The 21,847-nt window shown below is 42.0% G+C and overlaps 1 protein-coding gene across 1 annotated transcript; it reads right to left on the minus strand.

The window, feature by feature from the left end:
• Positions 1 to 2,212: 2,212 nt before the first annotated feature.
• Positions 2,213 to 16,031, minus strand: CCR7 (C-C motif chemokine receptor 7). The gene is made up of 3 exons (XM_088474742.1): positions 15,957 to 16,031; positions 7,359 to 7,396; positions 2,213 to 3,445 (listed from the first exon to the last, which is right to left on the minus strand). The coding sequence occupies exons 1-3, from the start codon at positions 15,979 to 15,981 to the stop codon at positions 2,354 to 2,356; spliced, it is 1,155 nt and encodes a 384-aa protein (XP_088330868.1). The 5' UTR covers positions 15,982 to 16,031; the 3' UTR covers positions 2,213 to 2,353.
• Between the last annotated feature and the right edge of the window lie 5,816 nt (positions 16,032 to 21,847).

A 21,847-nucleotide genomic window follows, 5' to 3' on the forward strand; every position in this document is an offset into this window, starting at 1 on the left:
TTGTATATAGCCCATTCTATTGTCCGTGGTAGTTTAGTTTTATTCCAGAACTTTATGCTTACACTTGGACTCTATCATGATCTGTTACTCCAAGATGAAAGATTTTTTAAAGCAAAATTATGTACAGCTATGTATTACACAGTCATATAGGGGCATATTTACTACAATCCACATTTAAAATTCAGTTGTAATGTGAAATTTTCACTTTCATTCGCATTGAATGTTTTGAAAATCCTTTGCAGGGACAAAACTTGCAAGAAAGCTCTGTCTCTGTGAATGAACTCGGACCAATTCTCCCTGCATTTTTCAGAAAAATACAGTGAGAATGTGTCTACGCATGCACCCCCCAACCTCCTGTCTCCTCTTCTGTCCCTCCTGCCCCCATTCCCGCTCCCTCTGTCTCAGCCCCCCTGCCCCTGATGTAGAAAAGAAATAACATAAAACTTAACTGCACTGGACGGCAGATCGGTAATCTTCTCTCTATGACCCAATCAGCTGATGTGTGCAGTTCGGCCAGCACTATATTGCATCTCAGCTGACTGCAGAAATCAGCTGATCAGGTCAGACATAGAGGAGATCACTAATCAGCTGTCTGGTGCAGGTAAGTTTTTTTTTTTTTTCTATTCCTACACCTCTGTAGTCAGCCTGTGCACTATTTAGACACACAGGCTGATGACAAGCACTGGCTCCAGATGTCAGGCAGAGCAGCAAAGAAGGAGTCGGGAACCCTGCATAACGCCATCTGAAGATAACGTTATTATCGCAGGGTTGCCTCCGGTATTTATTTACATCTGAAAATTTGTAAATTTGAAGCGGATCGCAGTTCCCATTAAGTATGGTAAATGTCATCTGCTTACTAAAAAAACAAAAATGCAAAGTTAAGGGCATGGAGGAGAATTTAGCGAATTCTCCTCCAAAAGCCCTTTCGTACATTTAAGTGATACTAAACTAATGTGGAAAGTAGAAATAATATTGAAAAATACGCCTGATAGCGTGGCAAAGATGAGAATGTAATATTATGTTACAGGATAGCTTGAGCTATGGAAAAGAAAAACTGGTATCACTCAACAGTCACATTTTGATGCTTAATCTAAACACAATAACATAAAGTACCAGAAAAACAAATAAACATTATACATGAAGAAGAAGAATAAGTAGAATATTTTAACAGACGTTATTATGTAGTATAAGGCAATATGTCCATGAATTCTGCATATATGCTGTATGAGTGCACTATTAGCATTACTGGGACAAGCTCATGACTAGATTCATGCATAACCTATACACTATCTGGCTGCCCTATCAGCTCGACACAGAACATTTCCATAGCTTCTGATTACAAAACATAGCAACTGTTTGTGGTCAAGTGTACTGCTTCTACCACTTAAGCACAATGGAAAATGAATGTGTTCAGTGCTATTCATGTCTCTCAAGTTTTACTGGATACTTAATAGCTGCCTTACAGTATCTGCCTCCTTTTCTTACCAGGTCAAACAGATGCAACCATAAAGTCTTGTGTGTTATGTAAGATCACCAGCGAGGCAGTACATATTTATTTTTCAATGTCAAGGATTTCTACATATTCGTTGTGGAATTTCCATGGTTTTTTCTTAAAGTTCCTCTTTCCAATGCTTTCTTGTCCATCTGAGTACAATAGCTTATTCAAAAAAAGTGTCAAAACCATGTCAGGATTTAAAAGCATATCAACACGAATTTATAACATAACTTTTATAACAGTCAAAGTAAGTAAGAATTATTCAGATATTAGGGGAGATGTACTAAGCTGTGGAGAGTGATAAAGTACCAACCAATCAGCTCCTGTCAGTTTACAGGCTGTTTTTGAAAATGTCAGTTAGGAGCTGATTGGTTTATCACTCTCCACTTTATCACTCTCCAAGGTTCAGTACATCTCCCCGCATTATCTTTCAGTTACAATTTAGTAATAACAGAAGGCTGCTTGGGGAATTTGTCTTGTGTAGTTTGTAGGGACTGATGAGATACCAGTCAGTGGTGAATTCCAAATATCACAAATGAGTCAGACAAAAGAGATTAGACAGTTTGTGTGACTCCTTGACTATGACATACTGAGTATCAGATAACTATAAAGTTAGATTTATTGTTCAACTGTCACGATTTGCAGAGCAAATATCATGCTTTAGAAGCTTTAAAGGTAATCCTTGTGCTAAATTCTGTATAGCTAGCTATATACATTTTCTTGTTTTATTCCTTATAATATGTGCAGAGAACATTTTCTTTATATGCCACTCATAATCGCTATATATACAATTTTCCAGCATTATATAGAGATTCAGCTAAAAAAATGTTTTTTTTTGTGTTCCTGGATGAGAAGTAGTCATGGAGAAAAGGTGGTAGTGGTCTCTGTGTCCATTGCAAAAGATCCTCTTTTGCTTGGTTTGGATGTTGACCATTCAGTAAACTTCTCCTGGCTGAGGCAGCCCAAATCCTTGAAGAATTTGCACAGGTCATTCCTGAACTTGACTCCAATGATAGCATAAAGGAATGGGTTGAGGCAACAACGAAAACACGCTAGGCTATAGGCTACGTCATCAGCAATGTCTATATTCTTGCTTATCTGGCAGTCAGTGTTGTTATGAAAGGTCTTCACTAACATGATGCTGTTGTAAGGAAGTTGAAAGGCTACAAATACAATGACAATAGCGATGATGACCTTGATAGCTTTGTACTTTTCATAGTTACGTGCGTGGAGCAGTGTCATGATTATCATGATGTAACAAAAGGACATGATGATCAAGGGTAGAAGGAATCCAAAAACCATCTGGGAGATCTTGAGCTTTGCGTTAAGACTTCCCAGGTTAGTAGAGAATATGGAGCACGTCTCAATTTCATCTTCTAGTTTTACGCCACTATAGACCAGCTCAGGAACAGACAAGAAAAAAGCAACAACCCAAATGCTAACACTGGAGAGTTTGCTGATCAAAATAGTCTTGGACCTGTGACGATGAGCAGAAGGGGCCTGGACAATAGCAAAGTATCTCTCAATGCTCACGCACATAAGCAAGAACATCCCACTGAAGAAACTCATTTTGTAAAGGCAGTATATGATCTTACACATTTCATTACCAAAAAGCCAGTATTTCCTTGCGCTGACTGCCCAAAAAGGCAGGGTGAAGAGGAAGACAATGTCTGCTATGGCCAAATTCAACATGTAATAATCTGTCCCGGTTTTTAGTCTTTTAAAGTAAATGTACCTTAGCATTACTAGGCCGTTTCCTGCCAGTCCTATTAAGCAAATGATGGCATACATTATTGGTAGAAAGGTGGAACGGAAGTCACGGACATCTTTTTTTTGACACTGTTGTTGGTATAACTCATAATCCACTGTGGTCATGTTGTTATCATCATCATCATCATCATCATCATCATCTTCAAGCAAAGTGGTGACATTTTTCTCTCCGTTACATAACTGTTATGGAGAATAAATGAGAAATGTTAGACTTTATTATGTTTATAAACAAAGGACATGACAGGCTTGTAAAGTAGTGTACATAAAAACTAAATACCTCTGATACTTGGGAATTTATTAATACGTGAAGAAATATCTTGTGAAGGTAAAACAATTGGAAAAATGTGTTACTGCAGCTACCAAATTGTGGCTTACACTTAATATAGAAATCAACCAAGTGATCTGGCAATCATCTGAAGATGAAGATTGGCAGGTTGTTCCAAAGCCAGGGGCACAGCTAGGATGGGAGGTTGGGGAGTAGATGGGTCACGTGCCCCTGCTGACGGAGGTAGGGGGGGCACTAATGCTGCAGCCAGAGATGGCAATTGCACATCAATAGTTAGCAACCATTGATAGTTTGCCATTGATGATGGATGGTTTTGCTACCAATGGCAGAGATTCGTTCTCTGCCATCTATTTTTTTTTATCTTCCACAGGGTTGGGGGTATAGAGCTGAGCTATGCCCCCGAGGGGGCCTGTATAGCTCTGCCCCCTTCCCTGATTGCCTTGCTGCCCATGTCATCTGCCTCCCTTTGATGAACATCCCAACTGGGGAGTGAGGGTGAGCACTAAATAGGATGGGTTGCCAGCATCTGCTTATACCTTCCCAGGAGCCATGCATTGCAGCAGTAGTCTGTATGGCCCCTCTCCCCTGTCTCTGCATCGTCCCTCCTCCTCACTGACAGCAGCCTTGGCGGGACCTACCTGGCATGCTGCTACTTCCTGAACTCTGTGTGCTGCAACTTATGATATCTCCAACAGGTAAGCTAGGGTATAAGGTAAAGGTGGCCAATAAGTGGCCCCCCAGCTGTTGTAGAACTATACATCCAAGCATGCCCTGCTACAGTTTTGCTATATGGCCATACTAAAACTGCTGCAAGGCATGCTGGGATGTGTAGTTCAACAACAGCTGGAGGGCCACTTATTTCCCACCCATGTAATAAGAGGTGGTGGAGGTAGGCATAACTAATGGTAGTAATAGTAAGAAAAAGGAGGTAATGCCAAGCTGAGTCTTTGCCCTGGATGACTGAAAGTTTAGCTTCACCCACGACCAGAGCTTTTCTGATGTTGTGTCGGACAAGCTAATGTATGTGTCACTCTCTTTCAGCATATCAGTGAAGAGTTAGCATATGCACTTGTTAACATAATTTATTTTGCACATATTTGCTATTCTCTAAATGTGGCATATGATAACACCTAAGCCACATCCTGTCTCACCTGGAGTGAAAGGACAGGAAGCCACAGATTCATATTGAGAACTTTAAGACTATTTGACTCAACAGGTGCAACCAAGTCTTTATAATAAATGATAACCGGAGCTCAAGTCCACAGACAATGGGAGGGATTAATTAAGCAGTTATGGGTATTTTTAATGCCATGTCTTTTGCTTTTCTTATTTTACACTATAAAATGTCATAGCACGAAATAATGTAACTATTAGGTAAAGTAGTCTTCAGCAGCCCAGTTTATGGATCCAATTCTCGGTGCTTAGGGGCTAGGTGAAGGCAATCCTCTCGCTATGTCTGGTCCCAATGGTGATTTATACATTTAAAACCACCAGGATTGAATTAGTTACCTCAAGTTCCTCATGTTGACCAGATGAAGCAACTTTGGGAGCTGGGCTTAGAGAGAGAGAGGTCTGCATGAATCTGACCTTGTGAAGAGGGATATTGTCTCCATAAAGTAAGCATTAGATGCACTCTACTAGGAAGGTCAAATAGACCCTTTGGAGATCTCTGAATAGGAAAAACTACATAAACATATATGTATAAAAATGAATCCCCCCTTCCCAACTATATTATTAAATAACATATACCCAGAAATAAAGAACAGAGAGCTAAGCATGGTAAAAATGGTCACAGCTTTATTTCATTTGGATAAGAATTTGATGTGGTGGTAAGAACAGCACTTATAGAATGTATTTGATAAATGATAGGTAGAAGCTGATAGGTTGCTATGGGCAACTTCTCCACTTCTCTTTTTTAAAAGGTTTGATACATCTTTCCCGCAATATGATATACAGCGTGTTAAGATTGCAGGTGCCTTATTTACATTGTTTTCCGAGAACTGCCTCACATATAACATATTTTTGGGATTCGGCCTAGCTCAGCTCTATATTGGTAGTTATTATGTGCTTTTGCTTCATGTTCAGCTAATTCTTACTTGCTGGAATTAACTTAATAAGAAGCAACCATAACATTAATAACCAATGTCAGCTCATGACTATGGGCCTAAATCAGAGATGTAAGTAATTTCAATATTTCTGTACATCTATGATGTGTGCAGATCTGCTCACTGCACGTATCTATTTCTGTGATGTCACTCGCAGTTCCCCAAAAGCCGCAGCATGATTGACTTGCTGCTGGCGTTTGGGGGTGGCGATAAGCAGTGTTCCAGAAAATAGGGGGTTGTCGACTCCCAGGATATGTTGTCTGTTTTTGTGATTAATTGTTCTATCGTCAAATTTATTGTAAGAGACCAGACTATTCAGATCTGGGACTAGAAGATGCTAATATTTGACAGTTAACAGTGGGCTATATGTAAAGAGACTAGATAGGTATATATTTTATCATTTACTGTAAGTATGCATTATACCAATAATCATTAGAGGTAATAATTAGCATTTTATGTATAGATATTTAGGTTTCATAATATCAAATTATTCTGATGAACACACAAATTCTTTGTTGTTTTAAATTCATAACAATTGGATGTGTATTAATGTCTAATTGTATTGGTATTTTATTTATTAATCCATTATATGTCATGCTTTTGTGTAGAATGATAATAGGTGGATAACGCCACATAACTATTATGCCTGGTTAAATGATTATAAGCACCCTACAAAAAGGACCATTTCCCATTGAAAGCCACCTTGAGGACTTCAACATTTGAAAAAGTTTAACCAAGATGAAATGTGTCAGGGGTCCCCTTGAATCTGGACTGCAATACATTGACATCCGGGGTCTACACAAACCTGATCTTCCTTGAAGTGGCCACAAGGAGATAACAGTATTAACTGCTAGTTTCTGATTCAGCTTAACCTGTTTTTATTATTGTTAATGTGAGTGAGGGGTAAATTAACTAAAGTGAGAGTTTTTAGAAGTGGCATTGTTGCCTATAGCAACCAATCAGATTCTACTTAACATTAGAAAATAATAGCTAGAATCTGATTGTAGCTATGGGTAACATCTCCACTTCTAAAAACTCTCACTTTAGTAAATATACCCCTGAGAGTCTTATCTCCATTTTATGTGATGAAAACGTTTCATACAGTATTATGCAAAATTTATGTGATATCTATTATTTGGAAGATGGTGAAGACTTCACAATAGCTTCATTTACATACTGCAAAATCCTGGGAAAGTGAATTCAGATAAACACTTTATTTAATTTGATATAACACCAAACACACTATTATGATATATTTCACTTATTGAATGTTTTATACATACTGCACTATAATATGTACAGCTATAATTAAGTTATATCAATTTCAAATAGTACATATTGTAACAATTATAATACCATATGTAACTAGTTTGGTTTTATTCTATGAAATTTCAACTGAGTGAAATTGTTGTAGGATCTGTGTGGTTAAGGCGTTGTCTCAGGTACAGTAACTGTTGTAGAAGGGTTGTTCATTTTGGATATAATAGAATGGTTATGTATCAGCAGAAGACTGACAGATAGTGAATCCGAGATATAAAGTAGGTGAGAAGAAAAGATAGAAAGTAAAGGGAGTGGTTGTGGGTTTGGCAGAGAATCATGGTTATGTTACAGCAGCCAGAGGTTTGTGGCAAATAGTCCTGAAATAAGTAAACAGAGCTGCCTATAGATCTTATCTTACAGCCTCCCATGAGTGAGTACTCACCTGCACTGCAGCAAGCACAAGGACAACCTGCAGCACATCTGGAAATGAGAGGAAAAGTCAGTTCATGATTTGTACTATGACACTGTACAGAACCATTTACTTTATGTAGATGTGCATTTACCATGAAGAAAAATATTTTCATATTTTCAAACAAAAGAAATAGTTGGATATGGAGATATTCAGAGTTGCAGGATGTCCTTTTTAGAATTTATTTATTTAACATTGCTGTCATCAGTTATATATTGTATGAACTGGCTGCTACATGTATGTCTGTAGTAGTAGGGTGTACTGATTTACAGGGAATAATCTCCTAAACATGTACTATCCTAATCATACACTGACCACTTAGGAGAGACTATGCTGCACACACAGGGCCTGATTCAGACTTGGGAATAGAGAGAAATATCTCTCTCAACTGTGAACATGAACAAACCATATTACAATGCAAGGGGTGTAAATACATAAAACATTTTTACATGTGGGGTAAATACTGGCTGCTTTTGCATGTAGCCTACAAATAGTGCACAGCTTTATTACTACTCTAGAATTTAGATGTCAGTTTGGAAACACTCCTCCCAAATCTAAATCTCTCTGCACATTTTAAATCTGGCTCTGAATCAGGGCCTCTATTCCCAAGTCTGAATCAGGCCCACAGTCTATAAGGGTGTGATAGTGTGGTCCAATAAGAAGCTTTTGATCAGTGCAGTCACTTAACCCAATATTGACCCCATTGCAGCTGGGAGCATTTGCTCTTTGACAGAGGTCAGACAGTCTGACATCATATGAATAAACCAGTTGCACTCTGATGCCCTGCCAGGCTGTCACCGTACTGCAGAGCTTAGAGCCTGATTCAGAGCCGGACGCTCTGACCAGAGCGCTCGCTCTGAATCAGGGCCCTCCTACCTAAACTTGGAGCGGCCTCCTGGCCGCTCGCATAGCTGTGGGTGACCACCCACAGCATATGCGAGCGGCCAAAAAGATGGTTTTGGATGGTCAAGACCATCGCGACCATCAGGCTTGCGATGAGACCCTGCGGTAGGGTCTCGTTGCCGCAAGCCCTGGAGTGATTTTGGCTCTATCAGAGCCAAAATCACTCCCATTGACATCACTAGTGATGTCAGTGGGGCCGGACCCAGACGGTAGGCGTTCCCATGGGAATGCCTCCGTCTGGCAGGCACGCCCCCGGCACGCCCACCAAAGGGGGCGTGCTGTCAATCAACATCGACAACACGCACCCTTTGGTATGAGACCCCGAGCGACGGCTTACCCGTCACTCGCCGGGTCTCGCGCATGCGCATGACTGAGCTCCTTCCATCGTGCGCATGCGCACTTGGGCACCATCGACCCGCTTGCGAGCGTACAGCGCTCGCGAGCGGGTCTGAATCAGGCCCTTAGTTTTAGAGTCTTGTCTTATAAAACTAGAGTGCTGATTCAGAGTCACACGTTGCTGCGACCGCTATAGCTTCTTTTGCTGTAGTTGCATCTGAGACTTTATGCTAAATGCTAGTATCAGTCCATCCTCTGGCTTACAAACATGCATCTGACTGTACAAGGACTAACACCCACTAACACCACCATCGGATTCACCATCAAAACTTGCACATGCCCTATGCTGGTTGCTGATTCTCCATCAGAGTATGGTCTCCAATGTAAGTGATTATGTGGTTCAGCTTACAACCATTTAATTGACACGCCAGCGACACACCCATAAGACTGTACATCACTATCTGTCTGAATAGCCACCTCCCGGTCACTACCCAGGAACGGCCAACACATTTCCCACACATTTCTGAGACTGTGCAACTGTGATGTGCACATACCAGGGGACGGCATTGCGTGCAACTCGGTATCAAGCACTTGGGGGGGGATTAAATTCCTCTGCATCTGGGGCAGCACATTGTCTGCCAGCATCACATGTTTCCCTCATACCTTACAGAGGTGCGAAGGAAAAGTTGCGATGTTGGCATTACCGTAACTGGCCAATATATGCCCAGCTGGGCATCATGGCTATGCTGTTGTGGAGGGGAAGCACTGCCAGAGATGGCATTGACAAATGTAATAGAGTTAAGAAGTGAGTGTAAAAAAAAATTGTCATAGAGGTGTGTGTGAGGGAGAACGTGGTACAAGAGAGGGGCATGCCTTGCCTAGACAGCACCTATTATACATCCTCTTCTGATTTATTATGGATCACTATTGCAATCGCAGCTGTGATTACGCACGCAGACCCGCTGCAAAAATATGCTAATGTTTGCAATCGCTATGCCGTCGCAGACCAACATAAAGACACTCACTTACCCTTACTCACATCTGTAATACCTTGCAAGTTTGCAAAAACTTCGGTACCATCATGTAGCATCGGAGCCTCACACACAATTACACATGGTCAGACCTTACTCAAAATTGCTACCCTTCCTGTACGCAGTGAGAACTCAAGCTGCGTTTGCCATTGCAGTGGCTAATTTATGCACGTCCCTGTAACGGGGGTATAAACGCACTGGCACACCTGCCACCCCCCCGTCAAAACCTCCAAATGCTCACTTCCTGTCAATCACTCTGTGATGGGTCTGTGTGGTCTCTGCAATCCACACACTTCGATGCATTTGCAGTATGTAACAATCATCATCTGTGTACGCGATCGCAATAGCGATCTGTAATGAGTCAGGCCCTGTGTACGCAGGGTAACTGATTTCTGATTGGTATCACAGTACCTACTTCCAAACAGAAATTCATTGGAAAGGCTCATAATTTGACCTTAACCTCACTTTACTTTACCACTTTCTGTTTCAAAAAGTCACTTTTTCCGTGAACCAAACCACTGTCACAAATTACAAAATAGAAGTGAAAAACAAAGTTCTTTTTCCCCATGAATTGCATTCTAGAAGATAAGTCATTGTAAAAAGTCCCTTTCAGCTGCAGTCAGTTGACATAATGCAGTAAATGAATGCTTGTTTGTTTCATTATATCACTGCCAGTGAAGACAATAGTGACACAAAGTATGAAAAACTGTTCAACAAATAAAATTAGCTGCAGACTGTGGACCTGATTCATTACCGATCACAACTGCGATTACGCACGCAGATGGCCGATTGTTGCTTTCTGCGCATAAGTATGCATTGCAATGCGCATGCGCGAAGGGCTCACTGCGATCACAGGGCCTGATTCAGCAAGGAACGCAGTTGCAAAGAGGCACGCAATTGGTTGATTGCTGCATTCTGCGCATGCATCGCAGTGCGCGTGTGCGAACTAGCAATTGCGATGGAAACTGCGTTTGCAGAGGCTACGCAGACCCAGAGCAGAGTGATTGAAAGAAAGTATCGTTTGTGGGTGGCGATGGGAGGTGGTCGGGCGAACGCAGGCGTGTCAGTGCGTTGAAACGGCATTGCAGGGGCGTGCTTAAATTAGCCACTGCAACACCATACGCAGTTTGAGGCCTCATAGCGTGAGATGAAGTTAGCAATTCCTCAGTGAGGTCTGACCTGCCTTAACTGTGCTTATGAGTCCGATGTTACTCGATGTTACTGATTGTTTTGCTATGTTGCCCAAGTGTATGGATGTGAGTAAGGGGAAGTGGGCGTCCTCATGTTAGCCTGAGATTGCAATGCGAATGCAAACATTTACATATCCCCGCTGATATTAGCAACTGCATTGCGTGCGTATAAGCAGAATTGCGATCCTTGCTGAATCAGGCCCACACTGCGAGCGCAGACACTACGCAGACCCATCACAAACCCATCGCAGAGTGATTTACATGAATTGAGTGTTTGGGGGTTTTGACGGCTGGGTATGGTCGGCCAAACACAGGCGTGTCAGTGAGTTTGAACACTGTTATAGGGGCATGCATATATTAGCCTTTGCAATGGTATACACAGCATGAGCTCCCACTGCGTGCGACAAAGTTAGCAATTTCTGAGAAAGGTCAGACCTTGTGCAACTGTGCGTGATGGTATTTGATGTTACAGATGTTACAGATTGTTTTGCTATTTTGCTAAGTATTACGGATGTGAGTAAGGCGATGTGGGCGTCCTTATGTTGCGCTGCGATTGCAAACATTAGCATATTTTTGCAGTGGACCTGTGTGCGTAATCAGGCCCTGTATGTAAACCTGCATCTTTATGCTAATGCCACGATCAATGGACTTCTTACAGAGATGCCCACTGGCTTCAGTGCTAATCCAAAGCTGTGCGTTTTAAGTTGCACCATCGGAGATAGCACCAGCCCTATGGAGGAGATTGTCCATCCGCACATGGCCACTGGTGTCAGTGCAACTGCGGCAAAAAACACAGTTGCTGACTGTGACATCCCCACATCTGGCTAGCCTTCCCCCCTCGTTATCACCTAGACACTCCAACTGAAAATGCCTCTCCCTGTGTCCGATTTTGTTTTGAGTCCATTAGGACCATGCCTACTTGCCTATTCTCCAACAACCAGGAGGCTCCCAAAAATCAGGTGGTGCTCCTGGCCGCCCAGAAGAGTGGGTAAGTCTCCCGACCAGCTGTCACCCGCCTGCAGCCCCCAGCACTACTCGCCAAGGTTCACTTTTCCCCTTAGCCGCCCACGTATACAATAGAAGTTCAGGATGAGTCAATGATGCAATTCAGTGCAATTCGCGTCATCATGGCCCCGCCCCCTGCTGCACAATGCCAGTAATCTCAACATTGTATAGCAGGGCAGGGCCACTATTACGCAATCGCACAGTCAAGTCCCCCACTACACCCCCAAACTTGCATCATGCCCCTCGCCACGTTCCCTGATGTGCCGAAGCTGGCTGCCTCCTCCTGGAAGGGACAGCCAGATTGTCTGCAACTATGATTAGGATGCATGTATAGTACGACTCGGATGCATGCACAGACTGAATGCATCGGCTGCTTGTGGCATCAACACTGCGTATACCTCTAAACCTAGGCCCCTAATCTCCCTGAGCAGATTGGTATTTCTATATCTTGCTGTATACAAGCTAGATGACCACATACAAAATAAAGATTTCATGGTGGTGAGTTGCCAGGGGCAGAGATTGTGCGTTTAGTGGGCTTTCCAGCTTCCTGGTTTTTAGGGCTGTTCAGGGATGGTGTAGATTGAGGGTTGCCCCATATTTACTATGAGATGACTTTTGCATCATACAGGTGCATCTCACATAGCAAAGACTATAAATACCAATAAATACCAAATGTAATAAAACTTTCTAATGTGCAATTACAAATAATATGATATACTGTATGAAATAAAGACATTCCCAATGTTCCCTTGCTCTTATTATTCAGATATAAATAGAGCTCAAACAAGCAATATTTTTGGAGTAAATTTCTACTATTCTGAAGCACAAATGGTAAAAAAATACTGCAAATTGCAAACAGAAGTGGATGCACAACTATGCTCTCCATGTGCAAATAGATGCCTCTGTGCAATATGAAATGTACTGTACATCTGAATATACTGCATTTAGTAAATCAACATTACTTTAAGCAAATGTCAAATGGTTGCTATGTCTTATTGCACTTTGAAAATAAATGTCCCACTGTTTGGAGAAGGATTTTAAATGTTGCTAAAACTGGGAGAATGGAGAATGTAAAGCTGGGTACACACTGGTGATATTGGGACAATTTGCTGTTTCATATTGACAAATAACCTCAGTGTGTACGCTCAATATGCGCGTGCCCACGGTTACTAGCGACGTCATCAGGTTTGACATGCTGCACATCAAATCTGACGATATCACATTTATTATTTATTTATTTATACCAGTTATTTATATAGCGCACACATATTCCGCAGCGCTTTACAGAGAATATCTTACCATTCACATCTGTCCCTACCCCAGTGGAGCTTACAATCTATGGCCCTGATTCAGAGCCGGTCGCTATTTGCGGTCGTTCATTCAAAAAAAAGGGGTGGCTATTCAAATGAACCGTTCGCTCTTTGAGGTCTGTTCACGCCTCTAGGTCTGAACGAGCGAACAAAACTTGCGGTCGTTTTTTGGGAAACTACGCCCCCTGGCCGCTCGCATCCTACGTCATGCCCGCTATTTATTAGATTAATCGAGTACATCGACCAGGGTATGAACTGCTCGCTATTCTTGGGGCTGGTGTTTGCTACCACAATTTTGCGAGCAGTTCTGGCTATAAAATAACCCAGTGACGTGGTCAATGACGCTGCTGTTTTACATATGCACACCCATAAAACGCCCGTTTTGACCTTTAAGCACGCCTGCGTTCTGATCTCCACTCCCCGTTTTCAAGCACCTTCCCCCGTTACCACGCCTCTTTCTGTCACTCAAATTATCAGGCATTCGCTATTTTGCGAGCACATGAATTTCGACCGCACTGACTGGTTCGCGCATGCGTATAACGGTCCGTACGCATGCGCAGTTGGGCAAACATCGCTCGGAGCGAACGAGCGGCCGCTTACCAGCGGCTCTGAATCAGGCCCTATATTCCCTACCACATGCTTGCAAACATACACACTATGGTCAAGTTTGTGGGAAGCCAATTAACCTACCAGTATATTTTTGTAGTGTGGGAGGAAACCGGAGTACCCGGAGGAAACCCATGCAAGCACAGTGAGAATATTGAAACTCCACACAGGACCATAGTGGGAATAGAACCCATGACCTCAGTGCTGTGAAGCAGTAACGCTAACCATTACACCGTCTGTGCTGCCCTAATGTATGTTAATAAATGTATGTTAATAAAGGACGGAACAATATTTTGTTCCGTCCTCCTATTGTGTATACTCAACATTTGCTGGTCGCACCAGTGTGTACCCAGCTTAAGAAGCAGGAGCTGCTATTACATGCAGCAACTGCTTAAATTGTGTTTATTAACATACGTGCAAACATGTAAAATACATCAGTACTTTATACTACTGCAAGGCAGACTACTTAAAGCAAATGACTTGTAGTCATGATTACTGCAACATACAAATGTCCTATGTTACTAAGGGCCTGATTCAGAGGTGGACGCAGTTGCATTTGCAATTTTGGACACAGCGTACTTGCAAAAATATACTAATGACTCAGCTGCTGTATTGTGTACCGAGATGCCAAACGCCTCCGCCTCAGAACCGTTGCTTACGTTCAAAAGATGTAACATCGGTCACGCCATTGGTAACATCAGTCGCACCATCGAACTTCGGAGCAACCCTATTCTGTCTCAGCATGTCCATTTCAACTAAGTCCAACTGCGACTTGCAGGCCCCGAAAATGGTGGCAACATGCCTAAGTTTTTGTAGCCACCCCCATTACCTCCGCCCAAATGTTCACTACCTCTCACTCACTTTGGGGTCTATTTACTAAACCTTGGATGGAGATACAGTGAACATAGATAAAGCCCTAACCAATCAGCTTCTAACTGCCATGTCACAGGCTGTGTTTCAAAAATGACAGTTAGGAGCTGAATGGTTGGGACTTTATCTCCGTTCACTTTATCTCCATCCAAGACTAGACCCCTTTGTCTCTAATCAATCGGTGCTGTGATGCATGCGTAGTGGCAAATAAAACAATCTCCACTGTGTCCGACATAAACATTTCGTCCACCTCTTAATCAGGCCCCGAATAGCCCCCTACACTGAGTACAATTGAATTCACAACGTTTGCCTTGTTTACCGGCTACTAACTTAAAAGTCATATTCCCTACCTAGATAACCTCTCCCCATTTTTCTTGGAAACAGAATATATGATGTTTAGTATTGTAGACGCTCTTATGTCAGTCAGACACAGAAAAAAAGTTTATGCTATGTTTGTATTTTATGTGGTGAGTGTCTATACATGCATATAGCTAGCTATAAATATAAACCAATGTCATTTCCTAAGCCAAAAGATCTTACAGATACAATATGTATTTATATACATGTGGCAACTGTCTTTTATGTATCTTATATGTGTAACCTGTAGTTGATTTAAGCAAAATACATTAACACTTTTATGTAAGGTATAAACAGTCGCATATGTCACTTTACAATGGCAAATATTAAATTATAAAGACAGATATGGCTTGATACTTTCAGTAGATTCAAAACAAATTTAATTCTGTGTAATCATTTCACAATAAATCTGGTGTCTTTCCCAGCTTTGTTAGACAAGGATTTATTAGTTGGCCATATTTTATATTTTGGATTGTGGATAATTGGACATTTTGTATTATTTAGTATACTATTCATTGTTTCCATTTTTTGTATCTTGCTTGTTTTATTCTAGGATACAAGCAATTTTTAACTTTTACATTTTATAAATATTTTCAAGATGAATATTTACTACTGTATACTATTGTATAACACAATTGCATGCAGTAATTGTTCTTACTTTTTAAGCACTAGTTATTTGTGATTGCGTACAACTAAACCGATCCGTGAATGCTAACAAAGGGATTAGCGGAGGTACGAGTAGAACTAGAAGATTGAATACCAGCTGGTTAATGACACAAAAATTTTACAAATTTATGTACTTTAAAATAAAAAAACACACAATTTGTACTGTGTATGTGTTGTTTAATAGTCCAGCATAATTAATAATAAGGTATGTTTTCAGTGTAGTCCCATAAATAAATTAAAGTCCCTGCATCTGGTCTACACTTTGTGCTGTCTGGTATATTAAGGTCAGGGACTTACCACATCTTGGCAGCAGCAGCAGCATGGTGACTGTGATGAGTTATGCTGTATGCTGGAAGAGATCCTGTGTGAGTTCTAGAATCAATGAGTATGAGTTCATACCCCTGTAGACAGTATATGCAAACAATCATACAGTAGTGAGACCTCCCCTGCTTCCTGAATTTCTGCATGGTATATACAGTAGGTCTGGATATGTGAGACTGTCCTATATACAGAGCTCATAGCTTAGTACAAAGGAATTTCTCTACACAAATTTTCATTAATTTACAAACTGGAAACTGTGCAGATGTGCAGAGCGGATCAGTGTCTCTGTGTATGACAAGCAAATACATGGGAGCGCACCCACTTAGGGGGAGAACTTTCTATAAAATGATAGGTAAAATCTGTTTAGTTCTTATGGGCAACTTCTCTGCTTGTCTTCTTTAAGGTACATATGGTACATATGCTAATTTTCCCCCATATCTGTTCTAGGAATGCAGCGGGAAGAGCTTTGGTACCATGCCCATCCATATTCCCCATTACCAGGACAACCAGAACATCCCTAGCAATGAAAGTCAAAGGATTATTGTATAGAGTTGAAAATTGTCAGCATACAAACAACAACAACAACAACAACAACAATAAACCTTGCATTTGGCAATAGTTTTGGGGATGTAAAGATAATGATGGTGCTGTAAGTTTAAAACCCCCAAATTTTGGGTAGGAGTTACATCTATTTTGCTTGTTTGTTTGTTTTTTTACCCTCCTATCACCCTGATTTTCCAGGTGTCTTCGGATAGTAGATTGGTAAGCAGTCCTTAAAGAATGGTCAGCAGCAGAGAACAGATTTGGTTCGGCTGGGATCTGTTCTTAAAGAATAGTAAGTAGTCAAATGCACTGGTATGCCTTTTTACAGCAGTGCTTCTCAAACTCTGGGCCTGATTCAGACCCGGTCGCAACCGGGTCGATGGTGGCCCAGAGCGCATGCGCACAATGGAGCCGGCTCCGTCAAGCGCGAGACCCGGATAGCGACGGGCAATCCGTCGCTCCGGGTCTCACACCAAAGGGGGCGTGCTGTCGATGTTGAGTGACAGCACGCCCCCTTTGGTGGGCGGGCCGTGGGGTGGCTGCCCAGATGGAGGCGTTCCCATGAGAACGCCTACCGTCTGGGGGCGGCCCCACTGACATCACAAGTGATGTCAGTGGGAGAGCTTTCGGCTCTGTTTGAGCCGAAATCTCTCTGGGGCTTGCAGCCACGAGACCCTACCACAAGGGTCTCATCGCAAGCCCGATGGTCGCGATGGTCTTGACCATCGCGACCATCATCATGGCCGCTCACTGTAGCTGTGGGAGGTAACCCACAGCAATGCGAGCGGCCAGGAGGCCATTCTAAAATAAAAAAAAAAGGCCCTGATTCAGAGCGAGCGCTCTGTCAGAGGGTCCGGCTCTGAATCAGGGCCTCTGCCCTCAAGAGGCACTTAAGGCCTCCATACATCTGCAATGTATTAGGCTAATTCCCCAATTCCCAGGTTAGGGCATCGGTGAAATCCAAAATGTTGGATTTCACTGATTTCCCAATCACAATCAAAATATGATCGTCATCATCAGATCCGGCCCTAACCAATTTGATGCCCTAGGCAAGAATTTGGCTGTCGCCACCTAGCACCACCGCATCTGACCCAGCACTCCTCTCCCAGCAGCCTAGATTACAGCAGCAGCTAGCAACACCCATCACCCCTCACCAATAGCAATCCTCATCCACATAGGTGTAATTAGACATTTTGGTGCCCTGTGCCAGCAAGAGCATTGGCACCCCTACACCCCATATTGTAAAATAGGGAGAGCATGCACCAAAAAGGGGCCTGGGAACATAATAGTACCTCCTATTCAAATTATACCACACAGTAGTAAAACCTTATTCATATTACGTCACAGGATAGTATCCTTTATTCACATTACGTCACACATTGGTGTCCCTTATTCAGTGGCAGATGCAGGATTTCTAGAGGGGGGTTTCCAAATGTTTGATTTTAGAGTGAGTGTGGCCAGTCCATGAAGAGGGCAGAATTAGTACTTATCCAGCTTTAATATGCATCATACAATGTGTATTGTGTGTCATATTTCCAGCATATAGAGGATCACAGTAAGTCATTTGATACGGCGGTAAGCCATCCTGCCTGAGCTGGGTGTTTTTATTTTAGATGTGAGCACCATTCCAGAGCATTGGAGAAAGTCCGGGAGCTGGGAGGAGCAGCAGAAGAACCTAGCACTGCCCTGGACATATAGGTACATATTGGGCTCTATAGCAGTGGATCCCTAACAGTGCAAGTTTTCCAGATCTCCTAGTTGGTGCACAGGTTATTCATTACTGGCTGAAACATGTTAAAAGATCCACAGGTGGTGCTAATTATTTCATTTGTGAAACTGCGAAGAACATGTAGCACTAGTAAAATTCTATTATATTACTATTTCTACTGTGGTCATGGTATTTGCTGGGGAGGGGGGTTTCCAGGCAGACGGACCCCCCCCCTGCGTTTGCCTATGCCTTATTCACATTACACAATACGTAGTACAATAAAAGTACTCATTTGCGCTCCACACTACAAAAAGGCAGCTTAAAACAAGTGTAAGTAACTCTCACCAATTACCATTGATAAATGCAAGCTATAAAACAGTTCAAAGCGCTCTTTTTCGGTACAGTGCCTGATGACGGTTTGTGATTAAAACCGAAACGTTGCAAGTATGTGCTGATCTGTGTTTTGTACTACAAGTCCCAGAGTGCCTTCCCTGCGGTTGGATTATTGATTTTTTTTAGGTTGTTGCAACTGGGCCAGCTCTTCAAGAAGGGAGTCCCACAGATCCTAAAAGCTTGGCTGAAATTAATTTTGCAATAAGGGCCATATTTGGGTCATTCCAAGTTCAGCATACAATCCTTATATGCCATCACGGCTATTACGTTGACACTGAGGAGGAACAAGGTAATTTCATTTTATTGGACTAAATATTTCAACAGGAACATTTTTGGATTCCAATTGAAGGACTTAATATCTTCAGAAAAGTGACTATTTTTAACCTTTTTTGATTATATACTCAAGATTTTAAATGTATTACCTTGGGACTACTCATTCGTATACTCTACCGAAAAAGAGCGCTTTGAACTGTTTTATAGCTTAGTATAGATACGTAGTGTCCCTTATTCACATTACGCCACACAATAGTTCCCCTTTACCATGCGCATCAGCCCTCCTCCAGCGGCTTTTGTTGCTGCTTGCTGCCTCCAATGTTCCTGCTCCTGCTGCTGCCCTATCGGAGCTGAGCCAAGAGCTCTGATCGCGGTAGAACAGCCAGAGCAGAGCCGGGGCCATCTGCCCATCCCGTACTGCCCATTATCAAGCTGAGCTGGTCCTCCTAGGCCAGGGGTAGCCAACCTCGGTCCTCGTGAGCTGCCAACAGTTCACGTTTTCCAGACCACCTAGCGGGTGCACAGTTGTATTCATTACTAACTAACACATTTGAAAAGGTCCACTGGTGGAGCCAATTATATCACTTGTGATTCTGTGAGGAGACCTACAAAACATACACCGTTGGTAGCTCTTGAGGACCAGGGTTGGCTACCACTGCCCTAGGCATTATAAATGCATTACGCATTTGCTTAGTTTGTATATGCCTAGGGCCGGCTCCGGTCATCAGCAAATAGGGGATTTTTTACATGAAGAATTTCACTGATTCCCAGGCGGGTCAGCGATCATCATTGGCTGATAATCGGTAATTACGACCAGCAGATGTATGGGGCCCTTAACTGTTCAGATTTTAAGGATATCCATGCTGGAGCACAAATGGTTAAATCGAAATGTCTGAAGTACTAATTAAGTCACTTGTGCTCAAGAATAGATATCCTTAAAACCTGGAATGTCAGTGTGTCTTGAGGATAGAGTTTGAGAAGTACTGCTTTACAGATTGATAAGCAGCAGAAAGCAGACATAGCTGACCTATGGTGACTTATAGTAACATATTTCTACACTTTTACCTGAACTTCAACCAAGTTATACTACTAGAACCTATAGTGTTGTCATCTCTCCAGCCTATTATTCAGTATGTTTCAGAAAGTTTGGACTAAAACCATTGTCAGTTCTGCGAGAAAGACAGACAACAAATATAAGAGGTGTTCAATTAGACCCTGAAAAGTCATTTTCGCATGTTTCAATTATCCCCGTATTCAATTTCAACTTTTTTTGCCGGGTCGAAAAGTCTTTGTAAAAAAACGGGAATAATTTTTCAATTACCTTTAGCAGATGAAAGAAAGTGCAGAATTGAGGTTTAGGGGTGCAGGCTTAAAAAAAATAGCCTCCACCCTTGGGAATACCCCCTTAGAATGAAATGTGCAAAAAAAAGTATTAAAAAAAAAACGGGACACCCCAAAAAAATTATTTAAAATTTTAGGGTAAAAAAAAAAAGGGGGAACAGTGTTTAAAAAAAGCAAAATAGCTTCAGGGGTATTCTGTAAGTATGTGGCAGATGTTTTCTAGAATAGGCTATTAGCGGCCTTTAAAAAAATTAGTTTAGGGACTTAAAAATATGCTAGTATCCATTTTCAGGTACCCCAAAGTTGATGGGACCACTTTTACAAACGAAAAAAAAACCGAAGTGCTCTTCTGCATCACTTTTTCAAAGTCAGGAAAAAAACACCTACCGCGGCTAATTAAAAACCTGAATTTCTTTTGCAGGCAAAAACGGGGGTACCCATAGTGATCCCCCAGGTCTGGACATCTTTAGGGGGGTCCTACAATTATTTCCAGAAAATTCCCGTATTTTTCGCCAATCAAAGTTTCGCCTGTTCCCGATTTCGCCTACGTTTGAATTGAATACGGGGAATAGTGGGCACGCGTGCAATACTTTTCTGCCTGGAAAACAGGCGAAGGAGGCAAAAAGTCCAGCAAGCGAAAAGTCTGGACTTTTCGCCTCAAATTGAATGCGGGCCATAGTGTGTTGTAGGTAACACTGTGTGCTTCTTCCAGAGAAGGGGAAATGTCTAGCCCAACCAATTGTACAATAGGAAAAATAAAAGGGAAAATTACAACAGGAATTAAAAAAATTATAATAATAAATTTTTTTATTTTTATACTTATCATTTTTATTAGAAGATGAAATTCATAAATGTGAACATTTTAAATGGATAATTGTTACTGATAAAAAATCCAATTATGCAGTATCATAGTGGTTGTAACCCATGTATCTGCATCCATGTGATAGGGAATATAGATTCTAGGCTCCACTAGGGCAGGAACTGATGTGAATGACTGAAATATTCTCTGTAAACTGCTGTAAAAGGTGGGCACTATATAAATAACTGCTCATAATTAAATAAATCTTTACTGACATAATTGACATCAGGATCTAGCTCAGTCCTTGTGACATTTAAGAATTTAATATGCATCCTTAAAGCCTATTAAATGCACTTTGATGCTTATAGGAGCATGGACCTGTGCAGACATAGTTAACAATTGTTCCCTTTGATTAGCATTGCTCTGCATCAATTTCCACATGTCATAGATTTCAATGGAATTGCTCATTAAGTAAATAGCACACTATGCTGCAGTAAGTTTTTAGATGGGGTAATTAGTGGGGATGTAGTCAGCATGCCTTCACACGGCATGCCGACGGACTATATCCCGGCTCCAGAATGCCGAAGAGGGGGGGGGGGGCGGGTTAGAGTTAGGTTTAAGCACTAAGGGGAGGGTTAAGGTTAGGCACTAAGGGGGGAGGTTTAGGCACAGGGGTGGGGAAGGTTAGGTTCAGGCACTCGGGGGGGTAAGGGTTAGGTACCAAAGAGGGAAGGTTAGGGTAGGGAGACGGTGAGGTTAGCATACTGACCAACAAATGTCGGTATGTTATCCCTGTCGGGATCCCGGTGT

The sequence above is a fragment of the Taudactylus pleione genome, unplaced genomic scaffold, assembly GCF_031769625.1.
Source record: "Taudactylus pleione unplaced genomic scaffold, aTauple2 ptg000155l, whole genome shotgun sequence".
Taxonomy (NCBI): Eukaryota; Metazoa; Chordata; class Amphibia; order Anura; family Myobatrachidae; genus Taudactylus; species Taudactylus pleione.

Bases quoted from the DNA above. Each gene is read 5' to 3' on its own strand.
- CCR7 (XM_088474742.1), bottom strand. From the start codon at position 15,981: ATGCTGCTGCTGCTGCCAAGATGTG. The intron at 7,397-15,956 runs GTAAGTCCCTGA...TCTCATTTCCAG, and splicing joins GCTGCTGCTGCCAAGATGTG to ATGTGCTGCAGGTTGTCCTT. The intron at 3,446-7,358 runs GTGAGTACTCAC...TCTCCATAACAG, and splicing joins TTGTGCTTGCTGCAGTGCAG to TTATGTAACGGAGAGAAAAA.